This window comes from Mya arenaria, chromosome 5 (genome assembly GCF_026914265.1).
Source record: "Mya arenaria isolate MELC-2E11 chromosome 5, ASM2691426v1".
In the NCBI taxonomy this organism is placed as follows: domain Eukaryota; kingdom Metazoa; phylum Mollusca; class Bivalvia; order Myida; family Myidae; genus Mya; species Mya arenaria.
The window spans coordinates 24,122,140-24,147,467 of record NC_069126.1 but is presented as its reverse complement, the minus strand read 5'-3'; the positions used below and the strand labels follow the sequence as shown (position 1 = coordinate 24,147,467).

General features: G+C 34.6%; 1 protein-coding gene across 5 annotated transcripts in view; it reads right to left on the bottom strand.

Annotated features, from left to right (window-relative positions):
* LOC128236006 (hemicentin-1-like) overlaps positions 1-25,328 on the bottom strand; it is a 90,730-nt gene that overhangs the window by 20,051 nt on the left and 45,351 nt on the right. For all 5 annotated transcript variants that reach the window (XR_008261216.1, XM_052950789.1, XM_052950790.1 and 2 more), the window contains 5 exons: positions 15,660-15,959; positions 15,160-15,438; positions 12,817-13,107; positions 12,273-12,590; positions 4,990-5,136 (listed from right to left, as the gene is read on the bottom strand). Coding sequence is in view for 4 of the 5 variants with exons in the window: in XM_052950789.1 (XP_052806749.1) it covers positions 4,990-5,136; positions 12,273-12,590; positions 12,817-13,107; positions 15,160-15,438; positions 15,660-15,959 (1,335 nt within the window). In the remaining variant the exon portion in view is untranslated. The remainder of the gene's footprint in view (positions 1-4,989; positions 5,137-12,272; positions 12,591-12,816; positions 13,108-15,159; positions 15,439-15,659; positions 15,960-25,328) is intronic.

Genomic DNA, 25,328 nt, shown 5'->3' with positions numbered 1-25,328 from the left:
GAAGCCGACCAAGGAGTTGCAATGGACCCAGATTGAACGGGATAATTTGAAGGATTTAAGAAGATACTGACAAATCCTCATATACTCGCCTACTCTGATTTCAGGTTACCGTTTGAGTTACACTCCGACGCTTTTTTTCAAGGATTGGAGGCAGTTTTGTATCATGATCAGGACAACAAGAGGAAAGTGATAGCATACGCCAGCCGCTCTCTCACTAAGTCAGAGAAAAATTATCCTGCTCACAAGTTCGATTATTTGGCATTAATGTGGTCCATTACAGAACAGTTTTCAGACTACCCAAAGATGAAGGATTTTAAAGTTCTCACACACAACAACCCGCTTACCTACATACTTACCTTGGCGAAGCTGGATGAAATAGGACAGCGAAGGGCATCAGCGTAAGCCCAATACGATTTCGAGAAAACATATCGTGCAGGATTGAAGAACGCCGATGCAGATGGTCTGAGAAGGTACCCGCACAGAGAAGTAGAGACAGAACAAGGTAAAGAAATACAGATAGAAGAAAAGACAAGGAAAGCTATTTGTGTAGTAATACGATTACCATACTATGTAACATTCTCTGTATCATCGATGCAACAGAGATCCCGGAACAGACGAGGGAGCATAAAGAACTCCGAGAAGTTAGAAGGAAACAGAGGGAAGATAGAATGATAGAAAGGTGGCAAAGAGCAGTGATTGACGAAAACTTGCCTAGATTTACCAACGGCAAAGAAGACTCCATTATGAAAAGACACTTCAAGAATCTTAAAATGAAACGAGGAGTACTCAACAAGCGAATGCATGCAGAAGATGTCATTAAAGAGCAGCTGGTACTACTAAAAGTGTACACAAGTGAAGTGTTGCGAGGACTACACAACGATGTGGTACACCCCGGACGGGAAAGATCACTGTAGCTTCTGAAGGAGCGTTACTACTGGCCAAACATGACGAATGCTGTTGACAAGTGAGTGAGCATGCCTAAAGCGGAAGTCTCCAATCGACACACGAGCACCGCTAGTCATCATTGCCACAACCTACCAACTAGAGATGATTTACATGGACTTTTTGACACTCGAACCTTCCAAAGGCGGGATAGCCAACATCCTCGTCATAACCGATCATTACACGAAATTCGCGCAAGCCATCCAACAGCAAAGACGACAGCTAAAGCTCTTTATAACACATTTTTACATTATTACAGAATACCTACGATATTACCAAGGACCAAATTTCGAATCAGAAATAATTCAGGAACGTTGCAAGTTAACGAACATAAGGAAATCAAGAACAACGCCTAACCACCCGATGGGGAACGGAATAACAGAGCGCATGAATAGGACGTTGCTTGGAATGCTTGGGATGCTAGAACCGACACAGAAGGATGATTGGAAGTAGTATAAAGCACCAATAGTTTATGCATATAACTGTACGCCACACGAGACCACCAAAGTTTCCTCTTTTGAACTCATGTTCGGGAAAAGACAAAGCTACCGAAAGACGCAGCCTTTGATATTGAGAGAGACAATAGAACAAAGGCCCAATCTATCAGAGAGTATCCCGAAGATATGAGGGATAGAATGAAGAAAACAAGTGTTATAGTGAAGTATCACAAAGATAAGGCTTAAGAAAAGAAGAAGCGAAGGTTGCGAAGATCAAGGTTGGAGACAGAGTCATAGACAAGATCTTAGCACATGTTTGAAACCATAAGATACGGGACAATATTGAAGAAGAGATGTACAAAGTCACTGATCAACCAAGAGAAGACATCCCTGTGTTCAAAATAAGAAGCGAGAACACCTAGGGGGAGAAGATGTTGCATAGAAACCATATTGCTCTCGTAGATTATTAGGATGATGAAGATCGAGACCTTTCAGCAGAGGAAACTGGTTATACATCGGCATTGAGTTATAGTGGTGTATAGACAGGATAAGAAGAGAAAGTAGAACAAGTTAAAATAGATGTAAAAGAGAAGAAGAAGAAAGATAACGTCACAAGAGAAGAATCAGATTCTGATGAAGAAGTAAGATTCTTCTTTTAAGTACCTTCTACATATAGAGATAGGGATGCCCGTCAGCTTGCGAGAAGAGGAGATGCGAACATGGATATAGTTGTCGAAGATGAAGTAGTTAGGGCAGATAGTGCTATTATAGAAGAACAGACGCCAGATATCACGCCTGAGCTAATGAAATTGAGTCTCCAGAGGACAAAGTGCGTAATGTGATACGCGATGATAACTTGAGTATAAGTGGAAACAATAATGAGGAGACAGTGAATCAGGAATTATAGTACATGTAGATAGAGATGAAACTTTTGAAAAAAGAATAACAGAAGAACCCGGACATCGAAATGCAGGTACAGAACCAGACAAGGAGTAAGATCAAATAACCTCTAGAGAAACTGACGGACATCACACAAGACTGGCCCGATGAAGAAGTAGTTCAGGGGTCAGAAAACAAGATAGAGAACCTGAAGAAGATCTAGGAGTAGATCAAAAACCAGAGGTTCTGGAAGACCTAGTAGAGGTAGAAGCGGAGCAAGAAGAGAAACGTCAGTGCAGAGACAACATAATGAAGATGACAGCATTTAAAAGATCTTCTAGACAGAGGAAACTACCGTCAAATTATGAAGATTTTTATATGCATTTTATGGTAACACGCCCGACTGATTCTAGGGTATTAAACTTATTTTTTATCATTGGAATTTTCATATTGATATTAACTTGGAAATGGGACTTGAAATAATGTTTTTTATATTGAATCTAATAAAAGCGTGTAAGCTTATTTTATTAACGGCGTAGAAAAGGTAAAAACATGATTGTTTCGTTAAAAGACATTTATAACTGATTTGTATTTGTCTGAATTTGCAAGAAACATTTGAAATCATTTGGAAAAGTGGATGATTATTCAATGTGATAATGAGGTAATCTGAGGTGTGATGATTAATTAAGGTATAAAGTATAGTGACAGGCTATTCTGTAGAGTATGCTATTATTATGTCGAGTTTGGAGGTATTGAGAAGTGTGTAGTATAGTTTAAAAGTACAGGTAAATGACTGGTCGTCATTTTCTTCAAGGCAGGGATGTGTGTAACCCGGTGCTGATTTGCCGTTTTGACTGTTTCCTTGATATAATATAATGTTGTGAAATAAGCGTTTCCGTGCACGGAGATTTTCGTGTTCTCACTTCAAAGATTACTTTTGGGAGACATCTTGAATTTTTCTTTTTAAGTTATGAATTTTAGCATTATGAGATTTGATATGTATTGATCCTTCATTGTTTAATTCTGCATTTGGTGCAATGAGTTGTTTTGGATGCTTTCTTTGTATTTTTGGAGCAATTCAAATACTTTCGTGGTTCTGATTAAATACTAGTTCAAGATAGCAGTGATGTCTTTTTCTTGTCTTTGTTGCACATTTTGCATATGTTTTTAATCTGTTTTAACAGCTTAAGAGTACACTGACACTACGGTTATGGGGCTAGATTGGAGACGATCGTGAAATTTATAGGACATTTGGTTCCACATACCATTGTGTTTATGTTAAGGTCATGTCATACTATTTTAACATTATATCTATTCTTAAGGCCACTAGACGTATTTCGACTTCAGTATTATTTGTGTACAAGGCTATCTGAAGTAGCCTGTTTAATAGTATAATAATAGTATAGTATGTATAAACATGGATTGTATAATTAAAACAATGTATTTATTGTTATTCCATTGTCTATTTTCAGTATGCTATTATATAAAAGATATATCATATTCACGGTTGTGATTGTAAGACGATTAAAAATGGAATACGCATCTTATGCAAATATATTGGCGTCTTAATCCACCTAGGCATTATTCCCGAACCCTACACGTCGACTTTTTATTGACTGGAAATGTCGGCCTTTTACAAGAATATCTAAACAAGAGGGCTACAATGGCCCTGTAAAGCTTACCTTACTAATGTTAAAATAAATAGCTTGACTGTAAAGTTCAATTAATTTTTTGCCTATTGTATTTATTTAATATTTACATTTGAAATAGGACACTTCTGGTTGGAATAAACACTTTGAACAAAGCTCATTGCCTTATGTCTGAAAGAAGTCGACAATATATAACTCTACATGGTCATCCTGCCTTCATAATATGATCATTTCAAAGCTAAGTATCGTTGCAGTGTGGTCAAATTATTCCATGATTATAAATTCCATGGTTCAGAGAACATAGTGATCGAAAAAAGACCGAGAGACTACGAATCGATTCCCGATGCAAGTGAATAATGTTTGAAGGTACTCATATATTTTAATTATAATGTGAAACTTTGCATTGATATCATTTTTATAATTGTATTTTTGCCAAAAATAATGACAATATATTTCTTTTCTACGTTTCTTCTTGTCAGTTATTAGATGATCCATTTCATTTTAGAAATTATCACATCGGTATTCTTTCCAACGTTCAAAACTATTTTACAATTTATTGCTTAGAAACGATAGTTTTAACGGGTCTGAAAAAAAATGTTTGCATAAACTTCATTCGATTGGTGACCTTTTTCACTCATAGACATGATCTATATTCGCGACTGTCTGGGATTTCACCAATACTTATGTGCAAAACACCAAGACAATTATTGTGATATAAACATTGATTTAAAATTGTATCCTCTAGCATGTTAAAACACATTTGGTGACGATCCAGACACACGGAAGACGGGTGAACCTTCGACCTTTCAAGGTCAACGTGACCATTTCGCTTAAGCCATAAAACATTCTTTCAAACGTTTCACTGTTATATTTTCAATAGTGTTCGATACACAATAAATGTGTGGAAATTCAGATATTCAAAGAAACAAACATATGCATGTAACCTATTAAAAGAGTCATGTTTATTTCACTTAAGTGCAGCTAACTTAAACAATAAGTATAAGTTCACCACAACATGAGTAAAGTATAAGTCTACCCACGTCTTAGATTCATGATATTTAATGTTGTTACTGTATTCATACCTTCTTTACGTGTGAACTTGAATGCACACGTTACAGAATATTTCCTTCGGAGAACAAGGATGACTACCAATATTCCCAGTACTGTTAAAATTCCAGCTGTAACCCCACCAGCAATTGTAGATGTTTGTGGCTTCACATGGGAGATTTCTGTAAAATTAAGTAAAATCATATGAAATTAGACACTACATTAAATGATCTCTCTTTCGACATTACTGACTAATAGGCCCGCATTTGTATCTGTTTATCACGACATTTACTTGTTTGTTATCCTTTTAGTTATTTGCAGAAGTCAGAACTCAGACTCAATTAACGAGTATGCTTTGGGTCTTGAAACATGTGAGTATTATTACTGGTATTCTTTTTACAAGGTGTTCATGTTAAAACCTTGGAAACATTGTAATATTTGTAAAGTACTGTAAATGAAATATTGTTTTGTAAACGATAAAAGGTCGTAACTCCACAACAATACAATCCAAAAGTATAATCCTAACTACACATGTGAATAATGTCACCTGTAACCTGTGTTCATCTGGGGCCGGTTGCTCGAGACCTGCATTAGGCTTAACAGACCGTTTACTAGCTAATGATCCGTTAAATGTTAACGTTCATTACTGATGATGTTATTCAAAAAATAAGGTTGAATAGAACATCCTAACAAAACTAAACTTTCAGTCCTTTGAATCATTTTATCTTTAAAACTGTCTTTGGCTGGCAATGCATGTTCAAGGCATGTGACCTCTTTTTCCTCAAAACGTTTACATAAGGTAATCATTTGGAAGAAAAGTTTAGCTAATACATGTCGTTTTTATTTTTAATAATGTTCTCTTTATTTGTTTCCAGTTTTAGTACAATGATGCTTTTTAGTATGAAACTCTATGATCACACAGTCTTAAACCTTTTATTTTCTAACGCAGAATGTTTGCGTTGCTCATAGTTTGAAACAATAACTGCATCGTGTCTTTGAAAAGTTTTCTTGCATTAGGTACTCTGAATTGTATTATTCCGTCTGCTGATAGAGTGAGCAAGGTAGTAACACATAAAGAAAACTTCTTAAAATCCATTCAACCTAATACAGCATAGCACAACATTTAAAGTTACTTAATATTGATTAAAATAAATGGGGTTTAAATATTGTTTTTTTTGGTGTTTAAGTGCAATGGGCTTCAGATATCCAGATACCAACTTATTAACTGGACGTATTGATTTATTTGCTTTGTAAATTTTACAAGGTTATAAAGTTGCATATTTGACATCTGGCTGAACGAAACATTTTATAGTGGAAATACATTAGTTGGCAATGGATTGTTTTGATTCTTGATAATGAAATTTCCATTGAAGGTTAATATGTAGTTAGTTTTATATCACTGATATTAATTTCTTACACAATAGCTACTGGTCCCAGAATGCCGACGATAATTCGGAACTCTTCGGACATTTTATCGAAAACAACCTCGGATGTATGCCGGTACATCAGTAGAGGTAGTTCGTAAATTTTCGTAAAATTTTGATAATTAATTAAATGTAGTAGTTAAGCTTATATTTGTTGATCTAAGTTTAAATTGATTGCCAGTAAAGTGTATTATTGCAAACATAATTAAGATTATTAAGAGTTAAGTCACCATTTTAAACTGCAAAAAATAATTTACTACGCGATCTACTTGCAGCGGACTTGAACATACCAATTTCTGAGTAAACCGTCCAAATGCATCCGAGGTTGTTTTCAATAAAAATGGGCGAGGAGTTCCAAATTGCCGACGATTAATTCACGTCCATTTTCATGTCAATACAACAATCTTCTGTCGTATTATTTTTTCTACCTATCCCTTCGTCATTTGACTCTTTCTTCATAAACCAATCTTTCATTTTTCTCAAATTCTTATTTGTATGCATTTAATTTCTCAATTCACATTTCTTTAGAAGGAATTATATTTTTTTCAGATTCAGAAGAAATCTGACAGTCCACCATCTTGGAATGGAAGTTTTTGGATTATGGGTTTAACGGACTGTTAAGGTAACATAGCGTAGTATTTTACAGAGGATTTGAGCAACTGGCCCCTGAAGTTTTAAAACCGTTAGAGCCAATGTTAACGCTTTGGAAGCCGACATGACCATGGCCATGACAATAAAGTTACCTTGGAAAAAAGACAAGAACATAAAAAAGAAAGATATTGAAGCATCAATTTTCAACTGTGTTGGATGAGTTTAAAAAACTCTTGAATAATTTTTAACTTTATTCTATCGAATTAACAAATATGATTTTACTAATGTGAAAGCAATTTAAAATTAATGACCATTAACCACACTAGAATTGTTTGCGATAAGAATGTTACTTGTGGTTATTGAATATTGCATTTATAATTCGTTCAATGTTTGAGAGATGCCAGCGATTTTTGTGTTGACAATTTGTCATTTTAAATGGGCTGATTCACATTTTATCTTTCAGTCTACGTCAATGATGAAACATCATCGAAAAAATACCAATAATTACCTTGTTGTAATTGACTATTTATTAAATGTGAAAGACAAAAGCTATTTGTTTTAGTTAGAAATGGACAAAATTAGCAGTTAAGGCTTTTCTTTTATTTATCAAATTGTGGTGACATAAATTACAATTAAGATTTTCTTCATAAGTTATGAAACATTAACCAGTTTAAACAAAGTTCTATTGGAATCATTGGGAAATTAAAGTATGTCAATGTGTCTCCTAAATGCCCAATACTTGAGCAATTTTTAGAAATATATTATTAACTATCTTCATCGTTAGCGAAACGGTTATAAATATCCATCAACAAGGGAACAGTTATTGTTGTATCTATCGATTTTTCTACATGTAACCTAAAAAAATTGTATTAAAGATATTTTATGAAAGGAAAAACACTTTAATTTACACGCATGCAATGCTTTTAAAATTGTCATGAATACTAATTTCTCTTGTATTTTAAATAAAGTGAAGAATAACCAGAAAGTGACAACCTGTTGCCTACACTTGCATGTTCTAATCTACCCCTCCGACTCATTAAAGTCGTAACGTTGTTTTTGTTTGGATCAATTCAACCACATCAGCAACATATTGTCTTTGTATGAATGATATCCACATATTTCTTCATTTTGTTATTCCTTCGTCTTAAACAAACCATTTTTACCCGGCTGTCCCCGCAGTTTTTACACAAATCTTACTGCAGCGCTGTTTTGTAAAGGAAATATACTTTGTACAGTAAATGGAGAACAGTGAACTGAGCACATATGGTAGAGATAGTTTTCTTTAGGTCCTTGTTTTCACCCACACATGACCCACTATTTTCACTGTTATTCCCTTTTCTCCACTTGTCTATTTTTTTTTTATATATTCCGTAAGTCTTCAAAATCGGGCTTCAATGGAATACAACTGTCAACACTTTGAAAGACACTTGTTTTAGTAACGTTTGTACCATAAGTCTGAATGAGCATATCGGTTTCATGTATTTCTACTGCATCTCTATCACTTGTCCCTCCGGTCAATAACCAGACTAGTTTTTTTGGGGCAGTACAATATCGTGGTAAAACTCATTGCCTATCAGAAATTCGATCGTGGAACTTTCGTATTTTGTTGAAATAATTTCGGCTTAAGCTCAACTGCTTACGGGTTGGTTCAGACTGCCCATGCAAGAAATGTCTAATTGTCTCCATCGAAAACTGGCACTGTGCTAGCACTCACTTTTATATACTGGCCATTAATTAGTTTCAAACACAGCCTTGTCGACGATAATTGGGTGACTTTTGTATCTTTACTTTCAAATGTGACTAGATTTATTTCTTCATCCTTGTCCTTCTTAAGACCCGATTTATCTGTCAATTGTTGCGTTATGTATGTTCTTTGTGAACATATTTCCTCAAATAGATTTACACTAGAGGTTTCTCTAGAATGTTTTGTTTTAAACCTCGTTTTTTTTCGACACTTATGGCTCCAGTGATTTTATCACCGTATCTGCACAGGTTCCAGTAATTCCTTGATGGATTAAAACATATTTATTTACTTGCCAAAAGAGACTCCATTGAACTAAAGGGTTTCAAAATGAGGATTCTGCTTTTAAATGAGTGGTTTCGCTGTTGGACATGGTTATATTGATTAAATCCAGAAGCAGACACTGATATTCCTTTGTCTGACACGTTTATATTCTTTGTTCCGGCTTTATATTCCTCAGATTTCATTTCTGTCTTTTCACACTGCGGACACATATTCTCGTTTCTGATGTATAATTGAACACAAAGTCAGTTCTGTTTTAGATTCCTTGTAAAATTCAGGCTACCGCAAAATATTCGGGTAACCTTTGAACGTATCACCGAACCCAACACATATTGTTTAATATTTTCTTCGAGCACCTCCTCTAGCTTGTCTTCTTAATATACTAATGCTTTTCTGTGGCATTTAAAAAATGCACGGAAGCTGAAAACTTTATTAGTGGCTGCTTATAAACTCCTTGTAATGGAAGTCGATTTTCTGTTTGTTACCGAATCTGTCATTGAGAATGTCGACATCTTCTTCATAATTTTAGTGTGATAAGGATGTTCAATAAATGGCACGTTTAGCTTTACCAAACAACTTCCTTAACAAATAGCTGAATTCATCTTTGTTAGACAACTAGTGGTTTATGTGTACATTGCACTCGAAGGCGTCCGTGAAATCGTCCATTTTTAAATTGTTTCCATTGAAAGAACTTATGTCTAATTGAAGTATCATTGCCGAACTATTTTCTCTGGGTTAATTCCTTTTCTACTGTCTTTCAAAGAACTCTCTTTGCTGTCTTATTTGAAATATTAACACTTGTTGCATTTGTTATTGTACTTGAATTATTCTTATCCCTTTCCGTTGTTTTATGTTTCGCTTGCCTTGTTTTGCTTTTACTTCGCTCAGTTTCTTTCAGCAAATTCCCGATAAATTGTTTAAGTTCAATTGAACTATTTCCATCATCCAGAAATTATTGACAATTTTCACTATCAACAACGGCCTCAATTAACACTTTTGAATGATCTTCAAGCTTTCCACTCTATGTCTTAATAACATTAAACACTTATGAGCAGGTTATTATCTTATGTGTATCCTAATTATTTTTGTCACAGCTCATAATTATCTTGGCATTAGTAATTTCTTGTTACGTTTTGCACTTTGTTATTCCATCCTTATTTCACTATCTGGTTCATGGGACAACTAAACGTGACTACTTTACTAAACCCTACCTCAAAGTTATGACAACACATATTAATTATCCTTTTTATTATCTTTAAACCCGCATTATACAATCATTTTTATACCTTTATATCGATCCTTTTTGGTGACATGTTAACATTAAATAATGTTTAGTCTAATTCATATGCAAAATACGCCCAGTACGTGTAGAAAGATTTGCCGCCAGAACTACCATAAAAACCAGCGAGAAATCATGCTCCGTCGGAGCATGACAATATATACAAACTTAGGGGAGAACAAAATTGGGCCGGAAGATACAATGGATAAAACAAATTATTCATACAATATACTAAATGAACTCGTGATCGGGGATAACACTTATTATAAGATCATGTTGTACATGTGACACTAAATGTGTTAAATATATAAATCGCGTGATTAGCGGCTAACCCGCTCGTATCCGCTCAGCCGTTTTTTCGTCACATTATCTTGATCTACAACGGTGTTTGTTTGTTGGTGGGAACACCACTCTCCCCGTGCATTTTTTATATACGCAATCTCTACTTAAGCCAAGGTATTGCTTGGAAAGGAAACACCTTTTCCTGTTACTCATTTAATTCAAAATTTATCGAACAGTTATGGTACCCTGTCAAACTTTTATGTACCATTTCTAAATTAAAAATGCCGTTAGTTGACAGACTAACAATGTAATATTGTTCGTGAGGCAACATCCCTTTCGCATAGTCCCTGCTTGATTTAAGTTAAAATCTCTCACACAGATGCGATGTTGCTTAGCAAAAGTTGACAGCCCTCCTTCATTCTCCCAGTCCTCCGTTTGAGTTACTCATTTTGTGATGTTGGTCGATAGGAATTGACCCTCTTCTCCTTCTATTTGTTGGAACTACCCATCACACACACTCTCCAACCGTATTTTTGTTACTATCTCTCACTGCGTTGCTTGACAAGACGGACAGCCCTCCCCATAAATCTTTCTTGTTTCAGTCTCTCATTAAGCAATGTAGGTTGAAAGGTGTTGACCTAATTTCCCGTCCATATTTTTAATCAAAATCAGCTATGGTGTTGCAAAATCATTATCAACTTTCATCAGATTCATGTGTGTTTACAAAATCATCATATATTTGTTAGCAATAGTCTAAATCAATTTGGTAATCAAGGATAAATGCGTTGTTGGTACATAATGTCCGATCAAAAAATGTCACATCTTCAAGTAACCTTCGTTTCGAATCGTTAGCAAAGCGTTTGAATATATTTCATAAAACAGTAAATACGATTTAATTTTATTCGAAAACATATGTGTATACTTAAGATTTTATATGTCCGAGTGAGTTTACAAATATTATTAATATTTTTATTTATTAAGCATATTTTGGAATATAATGAGAACTACTGGGGCAGTATTTTGCCTCTCGTAGTTCAATGTTAATGTAAATACAATTAACAGAAACGGCTGATTTAGCGATAACGAAAACTATCAAACGTATATTGGTCAGGATCTGGTAATATTTGGTATCAGACATTCAAACAAACAATATGATTTGTGAAACAAACATTACCTGTTCCTTCATATGAACGTTTTTTAGGGTCCTAGTAGGAGCATTTTTCAAAGAAAGTAATCTAATATTGCTACACGCAGACATGTAGCTTGAATAGTACTCTGACGAGCTCGTATAAAGCTATGGAGTTAAGGGAAAGGTTTTATCGTATATACCTAATAATACCGACGTCATTTTATACATCACGATGAAAATGTATTGTTGTGATCATATAGTTGTATGTCTTGCAAATATATGCATATTGCTTATGTAAATTATATTGGGACTAGAGTACATTTTTAAATATGTTTGTCCTTTTATGTGTACTGATGTACATTTTGCCTTAGTGTATTTGGAAATCAACTTTAAAGTCATCAATGGTGAAGTTAATCAAACACACCTTAGAGTAAAATGAATATTTAAAAACAATAATGCACGAGTTATAACCTTAGTTAACAAAGGATAAACATATATTAATTTTCAAATACAATGTTAAGATTTAAGTAATTAGGAATGCTTCAGTGTATATAGTATAAAACAATACAATGTTACTTGCAGTAGCTTACCTGCTTGTTTAAGGTATATCATTTCAACTAGTGCCTCACCAATGCCATTGTCAATTGAAATACTGTACACGCCGTAATCATCTATAGCAATATCGAAAATGGTCAAATTACTAGACAATCCAATTGTTGTAATTTCTGTTTTTCCGGAGATATTTGATAAGGTGGAACATTTTTTACTGCTGGTACATTTTTTCCAAACAAACTGTGACGGACTAGGGACTGGAAACGCAAACACCGTGTACTGCAGTGTTGTATTTTCGTGTTGTCTGGCCGTCAAGTTCATTTTGATATCCAAGCCAGGAGCACGCCTTGGTGTGCCTGAAAATAAATGTCTTGATTCCAGATTAAGTGCTCCATCTTCTTCTATGAACACATTGTTTTCCTCATAGTACCATTAATAGTATGTTCCGCATATTCTTGTTATAATTTACTGCGTGTTAGTAGTTTCATATGATCATTCATATTTCAACACTATAAATTGCCAGAAATTGTTTGTCGTAAATGCACCTAGTTTTTACATCATATAAATGTGTATTTTACTTACACGTTACACACAGATTCAAGTACTTCTTTGAAAGATTTTTTTTATTAAACGCATTCCTGCTATCGCATGTGTAAAGCCCGGTATCCCAGCATGTTAGCTTTGCAATGGTATATTTCAGCTGTCTTGAATGATCGATTGATATTTTCATTTCACTGTCTTTTCGAATATTGATGGATGCTAGAGGATTGCTATCCACAGTGCAGGTAAACGTCACATTGCTGTTCTCTGTTTGTGTAACGTTAAAAGTTCCGATGTACTCAGTAACGTAAAAGTCATTTACGATAGATTCATCTGGAAAAGTACAATTGAGTATTGCTGATAACAATAAATGTAATTAACTCAATGAACATGTTGTTTGAACTCATGTTACATCACCCCCTCTTCCCCACTTTGTACGCGGGTCCCGTACTTAATATGTGATACGATGTACGCAGAAAGTAGGTTCATTTCGGTACTTATACATTGGGCAAACTTCATTCGGACGAAACTTGAAAAAGTAAGCGGTACGAAATGGGAAACGTGTTTTTTCATCGATTATAATAATTGTTAATGTGTATAATGATTGTTTCAATTTAAACTCTACATTTAGATTGTACGACTCACATATACTATATTTACCCTACCAACTGTATTGGTAAAACAAGAACAACACCGTTCTATACTATACATGTACATGTACATTAGTGTTCTTGTGGCGGTATGTGCATATCGTATATTGTTTGTTTAACCTGACCAGTTTGCTTTAAATATAAACTGTTGAAAACGATGTACGCTCCCCTTAAGAGTACTTATTCGGAAGAGAAAGTGCAATATGGAAAATATAACAGTCAAGGTATATTTTTAAACAGTTATTCATATGTCAAAAAAGATGGATGTATACAGAAGCAATAATGAGTGAAATTGTGTCAAGTGATTATGAAATCACGTTCGGGAAACAAAGCAAAGAAGACAATTGCCTTTTCAAGAGAAGTGCAAAATTGACTGGAAGCAGTTAAAGACTGCCATATCCCCCACCGAAATAAAAACAGAGCAGCCTTAAATGTGTGTTTTGAAAAGTAAGAGGAATATACTGCAGACAGACAATGGGTGCACACATAAGTAAGAGCAATTCTAGTTAAAATGCTTAAAATGGAGGGCATATTCTCCCAATGGAGCAGGAATAAAATTATGAGCAATGCACTTGCTTCTCTCATTACTTACTATCTATATCCCATGTTTCATATAAATCTCCAAGTACCTTTCGGTAAATAGTATTTTATGTTTTGGAAGAATTTCCAGAATTTTTCAATGAGTATAAAAATACTTTCATTTCATCAAAATAACATGCCAATATTAACTGAATGTGTTCAGTCCAAATATACACTTAACTGACCATAAACACTTACATATTTACATTGGTTTCATGACGATGGATAAAATTTGCATTTATATGTGAATCTATAATATTACATGTGCCAGTCTGGTATAGCTAATAATCTGATAATATCTAAATATTACTGATAATATAAATGGCATATCTTGTGCTTTATATCAGCAGCCAATTGTATAAAACTGGAAAATATACCCACATGTTATCTTTGGTTAGGTACAACATGAATAAAAGTTATGGTCCAGACAAGTAGCTGCCTTATCAATGCACACTAAAGTTTTGAAGGTGAGATATTTCGAAACCTATTGGAGCTAGAATCATGGTTCTCGCGCATAACACATATGCATGTTACCCTTTGTGTATGTTTTTACTTTTATAAAATTTTTATCAGCTTTTGGAGTGCCGGAAAAACGGAAAAATGGAAGGACGGGCGGTCTTAAATGTGGTATCAGTTTTCAAACATTCTACAAAACGCATGTAAGACACATTCTGTGAATAGTTTTTCTGTATGGGAAAACTGCTGATTCTTTGATGTTTCGTATAAGGTTATTCAGCCCAATAACCTACTCGACAACCAGAAATGACACTGCCGGTATTTTATAAAGACAGTGTTGACAAATTGGCTTTAATTGTTGATAAGTTCTGAGCGAACCACTGACCTAATGACCTATTATATGACCAGATATAACCCTAATTCAAACATATGCATGAATTTAGACGTACAGTCCGGTCAATGTTTCTGACAATTGGCTAGATAGTTTAGGTAATAAAAGATCTACAATGGTATCTAGATAAATCTCCCGACAAACCAACAAAAAGTAAGCTACACAATGTAATTGCGAAGCAACGAGGAAAGACTTTGCAGCCAAAATGATACAAAGCCAATGTAGACGAATTCAAACGAAAGGAGAAATAACTATCTATGATCACCTGTTTTTCACGAGAGTTCAAGACATACGAAAACATTTACATACACTGAACATTGAGGTGCATGTTTCCGCCTTGACTTCCAGTCTGAACAGGATATCCAGTAGGCGTCATCTGGTTCGTGGCGGTACACGTATACATCCCGTCGTCAGATTTTTGCACAGAGCTGATACTAACAATCTGGCTGTTCCACTGTCTGTTGTTAACTGATGACGTCCAGACAAGTGATGTCTGAGAAGGGTTCCCAGGGATGAACGGACAATGATAATTTAATACACTGCCCTCCAAAATGTCATAAGTCTGAGGAAGTTGCACTTTGGGTCCAACTACATAAGTAAACATGTTCTAAGTAAAGGAAATGCTCTGTTCATGACTGACAACGAGATTTTGTGCTGATATATTTTAACAACATTTAACACAGATTTGCAATTATTGTGTCCGTCTAAATCGAGAATGGAATAGTTATTAGTATCATGTTGGATTAAATATTCTTAAATTAATACATGATAGGTTTTATAAGAAATATATTATGTAATGTATAACTCACATTGTACATCCACCGAGAGCGCAGTAGTATTGGTACCCGTTTTCGTGTTTCCTTTAGTGGGGTCCATTGTGTTTCTGACGGTAAGGGTGTAGAGACCTTGGTCAGCATGGTGTTGGACATTGGTCAATGATAAACTCGCTCCAGACACTAGTCCACGGCTCGGAGTTGACCAGGTGTATGTGATCAATGTCGGAAAGGCGGTACTGATACAACTTATAGTGGTGTCTGTTCCCTCTAGTAGTACAGCAGTGGTCGAGATAGTGGTTTCGCTGAGGGTACATACTGGTTTACTTGGTGGATCTATGGGTAGAGTAAAATTTAGAGAATATTTAAATACATAAGTGAGCATGATGCGGGTTGGTGGACCGGTGCAGTTGAAATTTCAGTATGTTCCCCGGCTAGTATAGCAGTAGTCGAGATTGAAGTTGCGCTTACGGTCCACGGGGTGATCTACGGGTATTAGGAGTAAGATAACTAAAGCGGTTAGCGAAATTGGTTCAAGCTGTATGTGCCTTATACTAGTTTAAATAATACAGAAAAGACGCAAATTTCAACTATATATATCTTAATAAAAAATAACTAATTTTCTGTTGTTTTATTTATAGAAATTATTTAACCTTTAGGACAAGTTTACCCATCTTATTAGCAAAATGATGGTAAAAAATACATTTGATGGACAAGTAGCGAAACTGTCATCCTTAAATTAACATAATTTTAGGATAGCAGTCAGTTTCTTTCACTTTCAACATCCTAAACTTTACAGTTGGTACTTCAGATGAATCTATAATTTCCTATTCTAAGGCATGGCTCAGATATATGAGCAATATCAGGTATATTACAAAACAATTCTTTTAGGGCTTTAAACATGGCGATGCTTGACCAGGGAGGTTCTATACCAAGGCTTTATAAACAAAAGACAATTCTGGACAAGGGCGGTTCTGAACCCGGGGTATATAGAAATGGTGGTAATAGGGACCAGGGCTATATAAAAATGGTGGTATAGACCAGGACGAATCGGAACCAGGACTCTATCAAAATGGCGATTTTGGAGGAGGTCATTACTCAGCGAGGTCGATTCTGGACCAGGATTTTATTCTCGACGAGGGTGGTTTAGAATCAGGGCCTTTATAAAAATGGCGACGCTGATGAGGTCAATTTTGAATGAGGGCAATTCTGAAAAAGGGCTTTATATAAATGGCGATTCCGGATGAAGGCGATTTATTACCAAAACTTTATTAAAAAGGCGTTTCTGGTCGAGATTAATTCTGAACGAGGGCTATTTTGTACTAGGGCTATATAATAAATGGCGATTCTTGACCAGGACATTCTTGATCCGGGCTATTTAAAAATGGCGATTCTTGACCAGGGCTTTATAATAAATGGTGATTCTAGACTTTGGCAGTTCTAGACTAGGGCTTTTTAATAATGGCGATTCATGGAAGAGGGCGATACCGTACCAGGGTTATACAAAAAATAACATCTGTATCAGGGCCTAAATGGTGATTTTACCCAAAATCGAATACCTTGGAAAACAGTCGTCTAGGTTGAAGTACAGCTTTTTCAACAGGTCAAAATGCAATCCCACCAAATAAGCTAGTCCAGACTGATTAACGATGGAAAAAGCACTTGCAAGTGTAGAAAAGGTGTACTAAGAAAGTGAATGATAAATAAATAAAACCAAAGACAGATATAGTAGAATCAGACAAGGAAGCAAAATTCAAGGCAGAAACGAAAAAAAATGAAAAAAAAATTGGGCTCGCTGAAATAATTGACAAAAAGGGTATATCATATTTAAACAAATTAAAATCCCAACTATATTGCCATGAATCCTCTTTTTCAGCAAAGGAAGCGTCAGAAAGTTCAGAATACCACGTTTGAATAATATACGAGCTAAAACGACCTTTAAAGTATCAAACTTTCACTTCACACATTTGTTAACATCAGACCTGTCGGAAACTTTCCTTCAACTTTTTACTATTTTTTTTTTAATAATTGAACTGAAAAGTCGAGAGAATCATGGATATTGTAGAGACGGAAAAAAGGAAACATTGAGATGGCAATATCCTTTTGTAAGGCACTGAATATTTTTCTAGGGCCGACAGATTCCGAAAAAAAATGCTTTAAATATATTCAAAATGTCAAAACCAAAAAAGAAAGAGATCGGGAAAAAAATCAAACCCAAGAGCTGAAACAAGCTCAAGGGCAAGAACACATTCAAGGCCTAAAACTGGTTGAGAGTCCAAAATGTGGTTATTTCATAGTATTTGAGATATCTGCCACTAAATACAAACAAAAACCATCAAACTTAGCTGAAGGATAAAAAACACTAAATTAACAATAAACACGATACGATTAACAAAGGCGCCGCCTCAACGGGCTTGAAGTCTTTTTGCCGGACATGTTATAGTTAAATTTAACTAAATGACTAAGTGAAACATACAAGGAGTGAAAGGGAAACGTTTTTCATATATGTGAATGCATCTTGGAAGTCTTTCACCTCATTTAAATAACAAGCAGATCTGCTACTGTTGACAATTTATTCAATATATATATAAACATCTACAATGATATTTTATACATTGTATATTATACATTATTCCTAAACATTTCAACTTAAATAAAGCTACTAAGCATTTCCGATAAAGTACACTAACGCATTTAAGAATATGTAACAAACAGGAAATATTTAAAAATTGCACATAACAATAAAACATAATAATATTACAATTAAGAGTAATTGTATTTTTTAAATTACTGAATTTGAATAGGCAAAACTCTCTTCAAATAGGGTGGTAAGTCATTAACAAACATGTACTTAAATTCTTATTATAATGACACAAAAGTATCACTAACCCTAAACATTGAAGAAAATATTGATTGTACATGAACTATTTGTACTTTAGCAGTTTTGACACTACAGTACATCTGCAAAACGTCTCAGTGAGAATACAATGTATATTCTTTTTTGTTTCGTATGAAAAAAAACATACTCTAAAAATATTAAAAAACTGTTGCAAAATGTTAAATATTGTGTTGTGTGTTTTAGATTATCAACTAAGGCAAATACAAATACTGCTTTCATTATGATCAATTCAACAGAATAATCTAAACAATGGTTTCTTAAAACTTTTAAAATGCCTTTAAGTGTTTAAAATGATAAATGAATTTGACGAACTTCATGTTAACAGTTTAATAAATAAAATTAACTAAATTTCAATTCATTAATATTTTAAACAGCCTTGCTAGAATCAGGTATATACTTAAAGAAATGTGTTTAAGACATTTTTCTGTTAAATATCGTGTACACATGTATTCATTACAAATTTAGATCATCCACAGTCGACCTTTTGTCTTGTCATTCTTAGAAAAAAAGTTGTTGTTTTTTACATCTGGTTGGAAACAAAATTGTATAAACAAATTCATGTTAAAATTTTCAATACCCAATATATTTTAGTAACGTAAAATATAATTGTATGGATAGCCAAATGACCTCTCTTAACCTTTTTGACATCTTTTAACCCCAGTATGAAAGAAGCATCCTTGTATATATCGCAATAACAAGTATGCAACACAACTGAAAATATATTCTGAACTTAGTACGGAAAAAGTCAGAAACCAAATCAAAATTTCAATGACTTTATGGCCCGGTAAGTTTCAGTAGTTTAAACTTATCAACTCGTTTTTATATACAAATGGCCCCTCAAAACCGTCTCAAAAAGTTTTTACCCACACGCTGGTAAAAGAAATGCATTTATTGCAATTGCAATGAACATTCAACAAAACCGAAAGTATATTATAATATAGTTAAAAGTTTGAAAGCAATAATTAATTATTTCAATGTTGACTGTACAAGCAAAAACAGAGCAAGCGCCAATTTATTATGAAAATCATTTATATATATAAAAACAATTTAAACTATTAAAATTATAAGATCATATCATATACATAAAATGCTTTAATGAGGCTTATTATGAGCGCATGTTTGACCTCAGTCACTTTCAATTGAGATTTGCAAAAATCTTAAAAAAGTAACATAACATATATCGGGTATAATGTATAATCAATGCTTATACTTAATCAAAATAAAATGACGTTTTTTAGTCATGATATAATCTAACATTGTCAACAAGGCCAAGAATCGTTCTGATATACATTGGCGAATAAGACTGCATCTATTGTGGTAAACTTACTTCATGCAAAGGTAATGTTTTAAAGTCTATCGAATATTTTGTTGGAAGTGGATCTGAAAAAATACTAAACACGGCTATTTAGTGTAGCCACCAAATCTATTGAAATTTGTTTTCAAACAATTATCAATTAAAGCGAAGACTCTTATCAAGTGTCTGCAGAGTTTCGCAGAGTTATCCCCTCAAAGAAATTTGCATTTCTTAGGTTGACTGATCACTCTCTGAGGATCTAAAATCCAAATTTCGTGAAATACAGAATCCATACATTCGTTATGTTAGCCGCGATAGCTCCTCGTACAATCTTACATATCGGCGGTGGGAATTTAAAGTGATTCTTACTCATTGAATGTCCTGAATATTGTATGTGTCTGAGGATTGCGTAGGTGGAGTGCTTGCGGTAATTCCACCAACAACACAATCCTTACCAAAAATTACAACTATTAAAGCCCTTATATATAATACACAAGTCAGTTAGTAAATTGTTTTGATGAGATCAATAAGACACATGAATATACAAAAAAATAAGACATTGTAGCCGAGTCTATGCTATTGAAGTAGACTAAGTACTGTTTTAATTTTGTGTGAAATGGATCATAATGCAGGGTGGCATTCTTAATGTAGTAACGGAAGTCGAGTGCGCGAACGTTATAGACAGAATACACCATGGCGGAAATAAAACCCGGCAGTCCTATTTTTACGCAGCAAGATTGCATTTTATTAACTAGTATTATGGGGTAAGTGTCAGGTTTTGACCATGCAAAACTAACCACGAGTTGCAGGAACATAAGTACACGTCAAGTAACCTGTGTATTTAGGTACATTGAGAATGCACGTGTTCATATATCAAATATACACGTGTTTTATGTGTACACTTTTATATGTAGTATTACCTTAAGATTAGATAACATGGTGTCTTGAATTTCAGACAAATACTTATGAAACAATTGTGTAAATGTAGCACTGCTTACATAAACGTCATGTACATGTAGTTTTACATTTTTTCCAGGAATTACCTCAGAAACAAAGAAGGATTTGTGGATCAAGATAAATGACGCCTACAATGAGGAATCACAGCACCCCAGAACAGCGACAGAGCTAACAAAGAAGTCGGACAATCTAGTTCAATCCCACCGGGCAAAGTAAAAGAGAGAAATGGCTAGAACTGGTATATATTCTTTAAAGAAAACATATAAAAGTTGACTGATTCAAATTGGCATAAAATGTGTCTTTAGGCAAATGCTTTTGCTTTAAAAACAGTGGAGCAAAAATTATATTTTATTGTTTATATCTGCCACAATCAAACACATATGTAGGTACAGTTTCAACAAACAATTGTCATTACCATTTCAAACACTTCTGTGAATATTCGTATTTAGATTAATCCTTTGTTACAAGCAATTATTATGTAAACATATTTTAACAAGCTTTAATAATTGCATGTAATCAAATAAATGTAGTTGTAGTATGATTATAATTCAGGTTCTGGAACAAATCCTATGAAACTGTCTGAGGTGACAGAAAGAGTTATGGCAGTTGTTGGGAACAAATCACCAAACATTGTAGTATTAGGTAGTGGGTTGGACAGCACCATGCTTCAGATGCAAAGGTAATTCATTTACTAAATGTAAACCATTCTTTTATCTACAGGCTGTTTAAAATTAAATGGAATGAATTGAATTAAAAACACTTGTATCACTTTTAAGTTGCTTTTAATTGTTTTCAGTTCGAATTGCAGTGCAGTCGAGACACCTTCGCATACCATTTAGTAAGAAAAAAATATGTATACATAATTATGACATATGAATTTCATGATAACACTGAAAGCTTTCTCTGAGTGTACATATATTTTTATATCTTAATGTGAGATTGTACGAGGAGCCACTACAGCCGGTACAGGATTCCACAAGTTACATTGTCAACTGTTTTGGAAGCAGTAGCAGCAACAACACTTACAACAATGGCTGCAGTCACTGCAGCACCTGCATGGAAATTATGGCCCTGTAAACGAGGAAACTCATGCTTGAAGTCTAGCTTTTGGGAAAAAACCCTTAAAACTGATTATTGATGTTAATCAAACAAGAGATGTTTATTAAACATTATACCCCCCCCCCTCTGAGCGCCATGTTGTCAGGATTATTTGAACACTTGAATGAAAAATGCATGGACCTCCAAGTCAAGTTTGAGGGCCATGGGTGCAGGCATTGTCAAGTTATCACACAGACAACCTTCTGCGTTAAAGGTCAGTGTGACTTCACCTTTGATCCGATGACGCCTTAAATTAAAAGGGGTCATTTACAGGTCAGGCCCAACCCCTTGTCAAGTTCGAGGGCCATGGGTGCAGGCATTGTCGAGTTATCACTCAAACAACAATTTAGCATTCAAGGTCACTGAGACATTGACCTATGACCCGATGACTCCTAAAATCAATAGGGGGCCATCTACTGGTCATGCCTAGCCTTCATGTCAAGTTTGATGATAAAAGGCCTAGGCTTGATTGAGTTATCACTGGGAGAAGCTTTGCTAACTTTTTCGTGATAAACGTCACTGTGACCTTGACCTTTGGCCCGATGAAACCCAATTTCAACACGAGTCATCTACTAGTCTGGCCCAACCTTCAAGTCAAGTTTGAGGGCTATGGGTGCAGGCATTGTCGAGTAATCACTCGGACAACCTTTTACCATTCAATGTCAATGTGACATTGAGCTTTGGCCCAATGACCCCCAAAATCAATAGGGGGTCTTCTACTGGTCAGACCCAACCTGCATGTCAAGATTGAGGGACATAGGTGCAGGCATTGTCAAATTACCAATCAGACATCCTTTTAAATTTTAAGGTCACTGTGACCTTGACTTTGACCCGATGGCCCCTAAAATCAATAGGGGTCATCTACTGGTCAGACCCTATCTATTTATGAAGTTTGATGACCATACGTCCAGGAATTGTTGAGTTATCACTCGGACAAGCTTTGGTCTACCGACGGACCGACCGACCGACATGTTCAAATCAATATACCCCTTCTCTTCGAAGAGGTGCATAAATATGTTATATTCATGTTATCGTCACCTAAGTGCAATAACTCAAAAACTGCATATAGAAATAAAAGAAGATATTGAGTTCTTGCACTAAGATAACGACATAATGGCATTTATTGGTGTTATTTTGTTTGATTTTGTTTAAATATTTATATCAAATTGGCATTTATTGGTGATATTTTGTATAATTTTGTTTAATTTTTTATAATAAAATATTTTTATATCAATATATACGTTAAATAGTCTTCCTTTAGTACTACTAATTGTCTAAGTTAGCTTTTAAGTTGGCCTTAACAATTTTGAGCAAGTTTGGCCATTTCTGATTCACACAATGACAGCATAATGGTTCAACTTTCCTAAACTAAGCAGATGAGAAACTGACCATGAGTGTTTGCAAAAATATAAGTCTTTATACACAGTAGTTTACATTTAAATATTTAAAAGATTAAATTCATATACGTATATTTTAACTTTCAAATGGAGGTATGCATGAGTGCCACAGAGGAAAAAAAAGTTCACACATTCCTGATTTTGTGTAATAAGACACGAGTATGATTTTAAAATAAAAGAGCAAGAGTTATGGACCTTCAAGTAGATATTTATATCTGCTGTGCAAAGTGTGTACCGAATTTTATTGAAGTACATTTAACAGGGAGGTAAACATTACCAAAGTGTATGTTTGCATTTTAATGACGCAAAAATTGACATAATCAAGGCTTTTAAAATAAGTAGGTTCTTTCAACAACAGCAAAACAAGAATCATTTCTAAAATATATTGCTGCAACATGATCCCTGAATATATTCCCCGCCACATTTGGAGGTTGCTGCACTCCCTGTGCCAGTTGACCATCTGCATTATCATTCTCGTCATCGGAATCATCGCCGTTCATAGAGATGGCTCTCTCTTTGCAGATGTTGTGCAGAACACAACATGAATTTATTATGGTAAATAATGAATATATGCTAATATAATTATTCTAGACTAATTAATTATAATGTACTTCAAGTTACTAGTATTTCATTATTATGTTATCATCTTATCATTCAATAACCTTAGGGCATTAACTTTTTGACAACTTTCTCTTTATATGTCTGCCATGCCTAAGTTTGATTCCCAGCCTGGGCAAATGTAAGTTTGGTTTGTAGTCATCAAATGGGACAAGTAGGTTTTCTCTAAGCGCTCTGATTTCCCCAGAAGCTCACTTGCAAACTGTTTGTGGGTCCAAATTTATTTCTCCATGGAGAACACCAAACCTTAAAATAAAGTATGTGAACATAAAGTCCAAACGCCAATATTTACATTGCGTCAAACGCGCGTTGTAAAACGTATGTCGGAGACTTCGTACCACTTTAATATCGTACTACTACTTCATCTTACCATTCTTGGTAATTCTTTCAAGTCGAATGTTACGAATGCTCCTGTAGCGGTATTTTAATGAGTCATGATACGAAGTCTACGTAAATCGGGGAAAACGCAAAGATTGATATTACATGAAGTTTCTAGTAGTGAAGAGTGTTCAAATATGTAATTTACAATAAAAGCATAAATAATATATGTTACCTAAACTCGGCTTTACAAGCATGAACCAAACTTATTTGTTCTGCTACCAAACTGGGAGTAGGATTTGTTATTGGTCCCAGTTCCAAATGAACCAAATGGCGTCCAATGTTCTCTTGAAGTCTTCATCAAGTTCATTGTAGCGTGAAATGCGGATTTATAAAATTAAATTTTATTCTTTAAATATTTAGTTACAGCTTTGAATTGTGAATCTGTCAGGTGCATTGACTGTTTACGTAACAAAATGCAGTTTGTTACATACTGTTTTGAACAAAAATGAAACATATTTTCCTATCAAAAGGGTATCTATTTGGAAAGCTTTAACAGAACTATTCATACATGGAAAGAGCCGATCTAAATTTACATGTACCTCGGGTGTTTCCGTATTAATTTTCATTGGTCAACAGAGGTAAAAAACACCCAAAACATGTACAATTTGATTGCCGGCCTGCAAGCGCTTTATATGAGCAATGAATAACATGCTTTTCTGGTTACAATTTGCATGGCTCAGTGGTGCCCAAATTGTTTATACCTATCACTCCGGCAAAGAAAAGAAGTAGTCCCTTGCACAAACGTTAACGTAGGAGGGCTTGTTAAGTCCAACGCGGAAGCACAAAGTAAAGAGTTTAATGGAAACAATTTCAACTGGGTCTCACTATTAATTTATTTAAAGGCGCTGAAAAAAAAGTGATCAATTTTCTTAAATGCGGAAATATAAGTGTATAGTTCATGTGTTAGTTTTCAAATTTATAAAGATATATTTTACAAACACGGCGACATATATATATATATATATATATATATATATATATATATATATATATATATATATATATATATGTATATGTCTTTATCCAAACCGTAAGCGAGCTGAAAGGCAAAAATAAACCTG